General features: G+C 33.3%; 1 protein-coding gene across 1 annotated transcript in view; it reads left to right on the forward strand.

The window, feature by feature from the left end:
• LOC111408461 (phospholipase A(1) LCAT3-like) overlaps nucleotides 1-9,339 on the forward strand; it is a 12,076-nt gene extending 2,737 nt beyond the window's left edge. Inside the window, exons 3-10 of the mRNA XM_023038216.1 lie at nucleotides 675-771; nucleotides 1,524-1,575; nucleotides 2,961-3,061; nucleotides 4,991-5,173; nucleotides 6,437-6,594; nucleotides 8,000-8,054; nucleotides 8,577-8,630; nucleotides 8,927-9,339. Coding sequence (XP_022893984.1) covers nucleotides 675-771; nucleotides 1,524-1,575; nucleotides 2,961-3,061; nucleotides 4,991-5,173; nucleotides 6,437-6,594; nucleotides 8,000-8,054; nucleotides 8,577-8,630; nucleotides 8,927-9,124 — 898 coding nt within the window. The 3' untranslated portion in view covers nucleotides 9,125-9,339. The remainder of the gene's footprint in view (nucleotides 1-674; nucleotides 772-1,523; nucleotides 1,576-2,960; nucleotides 3,062-4,990; nucleotides 5,174-6,436; nucleotides 6,595-7,999; nucleotides 8,055-8,576; nucleotides 8,631-8,926) is intronic.
• Nucleotides 9,340-10,891: the final 1,552 nt, after the last annotated feature.

Genomic DNA, 10,891 nt, shown 5'->3' on the forward strand with positions numbered 1-10,891 from the left:
AAAAAAAAAAAAAAAAAAAAAAAAAAAAAAAAAAAAAAAAAAAAACCGGGGCGGGGGGGGGGGGGGGGGGGGGGGGGGGGGGCTTGGCTCCATCATAAACGATGCATGATATCTACTTCCTCTATTTTGTAGAGAATAATTTTTTACAACCTCAGATAATAAAGTGCAATTGTTAGTTCCCAACTTCCATGTAATTGAAAAACATGACTAGTCATTCTGATTGGGCTGTGCTTCCTTTGCATCTGTTTTTGAGGGTTTATCCCTTTTACGTATACAGATATTGCTTGGATTGAAATGGTAGCATCTAAATTGTATTGTTGAGATTGAACAAAATGGTGAAAAAGGCTTCATATTGGTGACCTTAAAATTAATTGTGAATAGGACTTAATTTATATTTGACTTTTTCTTGGGTTGATATTTCTGTGATAAGCATAAGCTGAACTAGATCTCCATGTAGAACAGTAGGCAGTAGCATAATTTGTACCATTGCTTCACATTTTACTGCCTATCTGGAAACCAAAAGAGAATAGTTTTTCTGAAATTATATACCATGCAGCGTGGGACAAATTATCATCTAGAACTATCAACTATATTGTCTGAGACAAGTCCGACCACCCATATATTTGTTTGCTTAATGATTGAATCTTTTAAGCTTGACCAGAAATAAAATAATATANTGCTTATAAAGCTTCTGGGGGAAGGAAAGTTAACCTAATTTCACATTCGATGGGTGGATTGCTGATTTTATGTTTTATCTCTCGTCATAGTGATGTAAGTCTAAGTTCATTAGTGACTTCTCTAATTATGAACTTTGTTTCATATCCAGTTCGAGTCTTGCCATCAATTAAACAGAAAAATGTAGTCCTTGAGAATTAATCATCCTGGTTCACATAGTAGTTGTTTATTATTAGGGATGGTGCTGTTGTATTTTGGCACATTCCTATGATTGACACACCTGATTTTTTGTCCGAATAAAATTTTAATGCTGTTGTTCAAAGATTAATTTTTCCCCCCTTTTATAAAGTCAATGTAGGCTAAACAGAAATTTAAATATCATTTGAATTCAGGTTTCTGAGTTTGTGACCAGGGTTTTCTAAAATCATGCTAACAAGCTAAGTATTAAGGGTCTGGTTGTTCTCGTCTTGACTGGCATTCTAGCTTCTTTTATATTTAATTTTTACTGAATATTCGTTGTTTACTAGTTTATGAGTAAGATCATGTGATCAGGGCATTTTATTAATACAATAAGTAACAAGGTTGATTTTGTGCATATAGGAATCTTGATTTTTTCCTAAATCATATATGATAACAACGTAATCCCTAAAAGAATTTGAGCATAAAATGTTCCAATTTCAAGGCTTGAACAAGAGATTATGTCTAGTCATACATATTTGATTTAGAATTTTGTTTGCTTGCAAATGTTGATTTTCTTGTGCTGTCATAATATTTATTCAAACAATTTGACTCCATTAATGATTTCATACCTTAACTGGAAAAATCTTGATATAATCTTCACTGTGCAGGTATTCTCCCAATATGTAAACAAGTGGATTACCATTGCGACTCCCTTTCAAGGTAAGTGTTCCTGTATCTAGTTTAGTATCGTGCTAGACACATTGAATTTGAAGTATGATACATGGTTTAAAAATATTGTGTAGCTAGCTGCTTTTGCACTCTGCTAATCATAACCATTTTAGTTGGAAAAACCAATAATGATGTTTCTGAACTCTCTCTCTCTCTCTCTCTTTTTTAAAATTTATTTATTTATTTATTTTTGTTTTCCATTTCCTTCCACCCCTGCCTGCAAAATATATAAAGTTAGATAAAATGATATGAAAACTAAACATTTGCATTATTCACACATTGAACTGATTTTTCTACACAATGAGTATTACAATATTAATTAAGGTGCTAAAGGGTTGCACATCTTGTTCACATAAATTTTTTCTTCAAATGCTCAATGGCCTAGGATATTCCGGAATTCCTAGAGATGACAAAAACAATCTAGTGCATTCGATGTTTTAAAAAGCTGTTTGAGGCTTACTCCTTGATGTGTGTCTCATGTGAGGCTTTCATTAAGCACCTCAAAGCTTATGCCTCAAGTGCCACGTGTTGAGGCTTAAGCACTGACTAACCGAGGCTTAAGCCTCAAGGCAGATGAGGCGTGTGCTAGTATGTCTGCTTTTTCTAAGCTTTTTATTACTGCAAGTGGATTCAAATTTTCTACTATATTTTTGGGCCTAAACATATTATGAGTTTTTGGAGTTAGACTTTTAATATAATTATTTATTCTGAAGATGATTGATGGTTTACTATGAGCATGTTTTTTTATGTTTATACTCTTTTGAATTATTTTATTAGTTTGTCTTGAATCTTACTTACACCTTGCTTCATAAAGGTAGAATGCCTCAGTATTGCTCCTTATTAAACATTGAGTGCAGTATTGTCTTGAATTGAGCTCTCAATACTTCCATTCCTTTCTTCCCTCACATCATAGTGACCTGGTCCCTCTGGTATGGTAACCTTCATGGAGATCTCTTACCATGTGGGACGGTAATCCATATTTTATGCTCATTAGGATATTTTAGTATGTGAGAAAAAGTTGTTCACTGTATTTTTTTTATCCACTTTGAAGTAGATGAAGGTGGTTTCTTCCGACCCCTTAGACATGAAATACCAGTTGATTATGTTAACATTAATTATTTACCAGCTGTTCCTCAAGATTTATGCTCAATAGAGGCTTACTATTGCTGGAGGTACCATATTGATGGGCTGCCATCTCTCTCCCTCTCAGAAATGTTGCGATCATTTAGAACCAACCTTTACAATAAGTAGCCTTGCCATTTAGCAATTGAGTTCTTTCCTGTAATATTCTGTTGCACAACTGAACCATTTATGTTTTGTTCATTTTTGTTCTCTCTAAGTGAGCTTACATACTGAACCTAATAACTTTTTAACAGGGGCACCAGGATGTATCAATGACACTCTACTAACTGGAGTGCAGTTTGTTGAAGGCTTTAAAAGCTATTTTTTTGTGTCAAGGTGGTCAATGCATCAACTGGTAATATTCTCTTGAAATAATCTTTCTGGATGTGTGGAAAATTATACTACCCTTCATCTTGTTTTTCTTTGTTGTCTTTAATTTGAATCTTTTTTATTTTATTTTATTGTTTGGTATAATAAGCATGCACACCTTCATCATAGTTCTTCACACAATGACCCAAATACTATCTTGCAGTACAAAAGTCAAGCGTGTTTTCCGTATTTGGTTTGTCAAATATCAGATGATAAAGATTTTTGCAGTTTTTGGGGTTGACGTTTGTATGCATTATGGTCGGGTCTAAACACGAAGCAGGCGATGTCACTGTTCTTGTGCAAATTGATATATTGGTTATTTGGATTCTATTATTCCAGTTACTTTGATTCTTCTTTTAAAATAAAAATCCATTTATGTTTTAGCAGGAGTTCTTAGGCTCCAATCAGGGGTGGAGCCAGGAAGATATATTAGGACGGGCTGAAAATTGAATTTTTCTCATAGATACTCTTTGCCACTCGAGATTTAGTTTATAAGGTTAAACTCTTGATGCTAATGACAAGTGGGTCAAAATATATTTTTGGATCCTCACGACAAAGTTCTAACACATATATTTTTAACTAATAAATGTAAATATAGAGTAAATTACTTATTTTTATAATAACATCCATTCGTGGTCGAAATAAATAAATTTTTAACTCACAAGTATAAATAAGTAATATATGAGAAATACGTTAGGAAAAAATTAATTACTTTTAAGCTTAGTCAAACATTTGACATGTTACAATAAATTATTTATCTCTACTTTAATAAATAAGAATTATTTGTTATATAATAAACTAATTTGATTATAAGTGAACTCTTTAAATTTGAATAATTGAACATTGGTCTTGGTTGGGAATGAAGTTAATTAGGCTAAAATTAATTTTTGGGTTGGGTTAAATTTTTATTCTTTTTTATTTCACCAAGAATTTGGAACCCGGTTTTTGATGATATGACACTGTATGAACACTAGTTTAGTCACGTTAGATGGTATATAATATTTTGTATCTTGACATAATTATTTTGTTGATCATCTTCTGTCATAGTGGGTGGTATTTGTAATTTGTGAGGAATGGACTTGGGCCACATTTTAAAAATCTTTTCTTAGAAAATTACATGGGCTGGGGGCATTGCTGGGCTACAGCCCAGCAAAGCCCCCACTGTCTCCGCCTCTGGCTCCAATGAAACATAAATGGATGAAACATAAATGGAGAATTTTGCACCATCCCCCACCTGTGGATAAATCATTGGGCCTTACCTCTAGGTTTAGAGTATAGATCCAACATATATATATACATATGTACACACGTGTACACATACACGCGCGCGCGCGCGCGTGTATTACCCTTAAATTGAAAGCATATAGGCTTATGCTGTCGTTCAAAAACTTCGATTCATTAGAAAGCTTCAAAGATTTACAGTATGAATGAAGGAAAGGCAGTTTATGTTTTGAATTCTAGCATTCACACTGATATATGATACATTCCAAGCCACAGAAGAATGATATCTACTTTATGTCTAGGCATGTCTGAAAGTGGTTACGCGAGAAAATTGATAGAAACAATGTAAAATAAACAATGCTGGCATCGAGGAGTTATTGAGAATGAGATAAATGATTGTTCATTTTGGAACACAGATTCAATTCCTAGAATTAGAAATGAATAGAGAAATCTGAAAGTGAATAGATAGGCATTCCTAGATATATATTTTCATCAGGTTGCTATAATAATTAGTTTGTTCATGCAAGCAGTAGGAACTTGGTTCAAACATTCTAAGTTATCATCTTTACTTGCTTCCATCTAGAAATGGTCAGTCTTACGTTGTTTAACCCTGTACTTGTTTTAGCAATCTCTTGGTTGAGTTATCCCTTTCTTCTCTTGCTTTGCGGTTTGACTTCGTTGATATCATGCTTAGCTTGTGGAGTGTCCATCGATTTATGAGATGCTGCCGAACATTGATTTCAATTGGAAAAAGAAACCCGAGATTCTGGTATGGCGAAAGCAATCCAATGATGATGGAGAAACGTCTGTTGAACTTGAATCTTATGGTCCTGAGGAAAGTGTCTCTCTTTTTGAAGAAGCATTAAAAAATAACGAGGTAATCCCTTTTTAGCTTCATTTAGCAGAAAAAATTGTGATTTTTGAATAGTCTAGGTTTGGTTTTATGTTTTTAATCCTTGTTATTATCTTGTGAATGATATAGCCTGGTGTTGGATTGGGAAACAATTAGTTTTGTCTTTATCGGGTCATATTCCACAAGTAAATGGATCTGAGACACTGAGTGAAATGCTTGAATTAGACTTTAGCTTATTCTATTTTGGTACTGAAGCACCTTGTCTTCCACCTTCCCATTTTTATATTAGTATTTTCTTGTGGAAAATGATGAGATGAAACTATAGGTCGGTTGTGACCGTGAAGATGATTGGATGAGTCTGTGAGCTTGCACCTTCTTATATTTTTACTATCTATTCTATGCCAGACTCTACAATACTGCTAGGTTGGGAATTTTTCTTCCAACTCTTTTGTAAAGCATTTGGCTGTTTAATGATTTTTCCCACCCTCATGGTAAGGAATAAGTTGTGTTGCATGGACACTTCAACTAGGCTTTTGTGTGTGTGTCAAACACATGTCAGATACCGATGCTCGAACTCTTACCATTGTTATTTTTGTTCCTTTATACATATTTTATATTTTTAATTCAAAGTTATTATTAATAATAAATAGGTACTTATATTTAAAATACTTCAACAAGAAAAATTAATAAGAATTATAAAACTAAGTTTATACTATATTAGTGCTTTTTCCAAAAAAATTGCGCGTCGGACACACGTCCTTGTCGGTGTGTAATAGGGAATAAATAATCTGGAATGCAAAAGATTCTCTCTAAGATCAAAGCTTTGTCTTGTACTAATATCAGTTATTAATTACAAACAAGAATATCCCGTGAAGCTTTTAGTCTAGACGTTTATTTCGTAGGAGTTTTTCCATTGAGTCAAGCAAGGAAGCTCTGGAACATCTGTTTACTTCATTTTTAGAAGTTTCTCGTTCAGTTCCATTCAAGTTTCGTTTCTTCCTTCTGTGCGTGGACGTTTCGTTATAGAGTTTCACGGGGATTGAATATCTGGTCTCTTTTCTGACTATATAGGTTATTCTAGGAGACTACCTCGAAGTATTTTAGCTAAAAGATGACAGATACAATAGTTTTATCTGTTTGATCGTTTTAGTTTCCTTGAATTGTATGGTCTAACTATTATCTTATTCTGGTTTTGCATGGTAGTACTTTTGGGACATTAATATATCTGCATATTCTGTCATAGTTTTACAATCTTTATTTTGGTAATGTTTTTCTTTTAATTTGCAGCTAAGTTACAATGGAAAAACAATCCCTCTACCTTTTAACTCGGCAATTCTTAAATGGGCTGCTGTTACTCGGCAAATTCTCAATAAAACTCAAGTTCCGAAAGGGGTATCATTTTACAACATCTACGGGACATCTTTTGACACGCCTTTTGATGTTTGGTATGTGGCTAAATTATCTCTCATTTAAAGCTCCATGAGATTGCACCAAGAAATGTCCATTCATAACAATTGAGAATAAAGAACAATGTAGAAATAAAAATACTATGGTCTCCCTACTCTTTGGCTAAAGACTATATACATATAATAAACCCAATTCTAAGAGATGCCTTCTACTGAGAATCTGAGATCAAGCCAACCAAAATCAAATAAACGTTGGACAAAACACACTGAATAAAATATCACTATAGTAGTGTGTACATTCCCTGTTACTACTACCGTTAAATGTAATTGATTCAGAAATAGATTAAACAGATAAACTGAGAAATATTAAAAAATTAGCTTGCATCAATCAGCCTGCCCTGAATATTTGCTTTTTGCCCGGACCTCTTATTCGATCAAGTTTAAAGGAACTTTTTCTCATTGTTCCTGTTTTCGCAGTTTCTTGGTCCATTTTTGTTTCGATAAAATGAGCATGGTTATGCTTCTGAAATATACGGGAAAGAATTGATCTCTGTTTAAGCCACCTGAAAATACCTCATGACTTGTGCTGAAACCAGGTTAAGAGATTTCTGTTTTTTTGGAAGTGTGAAACAGATCTCATGGTGTGCTTGAACCCCATTTTTTTAAAAGAACATGTTTTGTAACAGTGATGCTTTGGAGAATGTGTAGTTGAAAAGTAGTGAAAAGTTGAGTGTGTGTTTGAAATTATTTTTATTGAAAGAATGTGCGATTGAAAATGAGTTTGGGAAAAAGTGAGTTTTTATAGAATGGGAGTCAAACGGGGGCTCAATATGCACATGCTAATTGGATATAAATGCCCAGAAAACAACAGGCCCAAACTTGTAAATTTCCTTTCTTTTTGCTTGCAGTGATGCAGTCTTAATCTCATCACATAGAAGTATAGACCAGAAGAACCAAATATTACAAAATATGTTAAGAGTTTGGTACCTTTCGTATATTGCAAGTGGGTTTCTAATTAATCATGTCCCTTTTAGCCTTATTAGCTTAGAATATGCTATAGTTATGCAATACTTCTGCCTTCTGCGAAATTCTTTCCCAAAATTTCCAGTTTGTAGCTGAGAAATCCATGTGAGAAACTAATTTGTCATTGATTAGCCGCTGGTAGAATTATATGGAAGAGATCCTATTTGTGTTGAAATTTTTTATTTTTATTTTTACAGTTTTCTAAGCAGCTTTTTAAACTTTCAAATGTAAACACAGTTTTCACAGTGAATGAAATGCCACCCAACATTGATATAACATCCTTTAATAGTGTTATTTTTATTCAATTTGTGTGCAAACTAGCAGATCATTTGTCCATAATACACACACCTCTTTCATTGAACTTCGTTAATAATTTGAATCATGAGCACAACTAATGTGTACCTGTTTGTCCCTCTTGCAGCTATGGTTCAGAATCTTCTCCCATCGATGAGCTATCTGCGATATGCCACTCCGATGTAAGCAAGCCCCTGTTTGACAACCATTATTTGAAAATTCTTTTTTTCACACTCATTTTCAATCACACATTCACACAATAAAATATTCTGTAGCACGTAAATCCAAAATTTTCACTACTTAACAACATATTCTCCTTAAAATCACTATTCAGAATGTTGTTATCCCAAATAATGACCATCAAATAGAGGGCTAACTTGAATTAATTATGTCATTTGAATACATGCAGGCGTAGTTTGTATTGAGGCGTTCCATTTCTATATTGATCCCCATATAATAGTAGTAGCTGTGCACACATTATGTACACGTCTTGCTCTATGCTTTGTCAATAGATGTATATGATTAAATTCAACTCCATAAACCATCATTACATAACAGCATCAGTGACTAATGGCTATGCATATATAAGTTATATTAAGAAACATGAGCTGTATTTATTCTGAAGCTCTGGAAGATCCGTTCTCCGCACCTCCAAACATGAAAATGGTAGTACTCATTTGGTGTATGTCCTAATTTTGTTTCAGCCTAAATACTCTTTTGTCGATGGTGATGGAACTGTCCCTGCCGAATCAGCAAAGGTACAAATATCTCCACTTTTCGAATTGATGTTCTATCTGATTTGACAGGTAGTCTACAGCATGATTTTTAGACATCTCTTTATACGAGTCTCCCTTAGTTGTTTATTGAGCAGAATTCTAATATTTCACACAATGAAGTTAACATAAAAGGCCTGCAGGAGTTTTTATAGAGTAACTTAAAGTTGCCTATGCTCTATTTTTCTTCAACTTATTGACTTCAATCGAATTGATCTTTGAGCATTTGTTGTATAAGCCCTATTTTTTTTTCCGGAAATATCTTTTAATTCATTATGCAGGCAGATAATCTTGATCCAGTTGAAAGAGTAGGGGTTTGTGCCAGTCACCGGGGACTATTGAACAACGATAAAGTATTTGAGCTAATCCAGAACTGGTTAGGAGTTTCTCCGAAGGACAAGAAGCATTTGAAGACCTCTAAGGTGATGGATGAACATTATAGTCGACCTGTCGAAGCAAAAAACAGTTCCCTGTATTGATTAGGTTTTATAGTATTCAGTCTTTGTATTTTGATTATGTACTTAGATATGTATGCCATTTCAGTGCTCATATTTGGAAGGTCCATTTTGTTCTTACAAATCTGATGTCCTCATGAGGACCTTAGAGCTGAAGCCCATGATTTATTTGGTTGAAAAATAATATGGAAGAAATCACTTCAGTGAGTGATTCATTTATTGATCCAAATCATTCGACATGGCTTTTGATATACAACTTTTCAACCAAGCAAGAGTAGAAAATGAGTAAACAACAGATATTGTAATGGAATAAGTCTATTTAATTTAATTTTTACTTTTTTTAATATATAGTAACACGTTGGGAATCTTTAAAATCTGGGCTGTTAAATACAGTTGGCGCGGAAGAGGTGGCTAGACTTGATCATTCTGAGTGATTATGGTATATGAGATGGTAGCAGGTGAAGAAGGCGAACATTGGTGAAAGGGTGGTGCTGGCCCTTTCTGTTATAGAATTCACAGACTGGTCTGTGTAGCATGATTTTTGAAATGTCAAAAATTGCTTTTCGACCCGTTTGACTAATCTTATGAAAGTGCTTTTGAGAGTTAGAAGAGTTTAAAAGAAGTTGGTTCATGTAACTTTCTCTAAAAGCATTTCCCGAATATGAAGTGTGAGATTTCAAACAAAAATTAAATTAGGTCCATTTAAAAGCATTTCCCGAATATGAAGTGTGAGATTTCAAACAAAAATTAAATTAGGTCCATTTAAAAGCTGACATTTATGGCGTAGGAAGAAGAATAGACATAGGAAGTTGGGGGGAGATTTTTATAAATGGCCTACTACTATTCATTTTTGGTAAAATGTCTATAATACCCTTAATGAAAGGATTTGTCATATTTTGCACAAGATATCCTTAATTTATTGGGATAGTTCTATTTCTCTCATTTCGAGTTTTAATATATAATTTCATCCTTTGATCTAATAAATTAGCATAATCTGTAATATAATTGTCATGTAATTTACTAAGATTATTATATTTCTTAGATGAAATATCCATAATCTCTAGTTGAGCAAAAATATTTCTTATTTTTTCCAATAATTTTTCTAACAGATTATTTATTCCTTTAATTGTATAACCTGGCATTATTCAGATAATTCTTTGCAAACTTTATGAATAATAATATGTTATATAAGTTTTTTGCAAACATGAAAAGTAATAATTCCTATGATTCTTTCAAGATATTAGAAGGATTCTTTCTAAATTTAACAAAGACAATAATTTTATCTTACTTTTGATCTTAAATCTGTATTCTTAGAATCGAGTGACATTCAGGCTCTGAATCTGCAAATTGCTCCCTCAAACGGCCTCTTGCCTCAATGGGAATTTTGCTATTTCAGCTTCTGCTCTCACTGTATCTTTTCTTAGAATTACGAGTAAAGATCTTCAGTAAAGAAAATTCTTTCTTTGTTAAAGTAAGAAAGAAATTATCTTCTTCAATCTATCAAGAATTTATGGGATAGGAAGTTTAGAAACTCATATTTTTCTGATATCAAAAGATTGAAATTTTATTTCTAATCTATACAAGGTTTCTATTGTATACAAGGGGTTTCCAGAAAAACTGGTTTTGAAAAGAGCTTAAGGAAAGAGAATGGTTTCTAGCTCGAGATGATCCATTCTTTCCACAAAGACCTCTATTTATACATGACTCAACCTTACTATTATTGATCTATTACATCATTGCATACATCAGAATTTTGAAAAAAGGCTCACATGCCTCTCTATTCTTTTCTTC

This window comes from Olea europaea, chromosome 13 (assembly GCF_002742605.1).
Source record: "Olea europaea var. sylvestris chromosome 13, O_europaea_v1, whole genome shotgun sequence".
Classification (NCBI taxonomy): Eukaryota; Viridiplantae; Streptophyta; class Magnoliopsida; order Lamiales; family Oleaceae; genus Olea; species Olea europaea.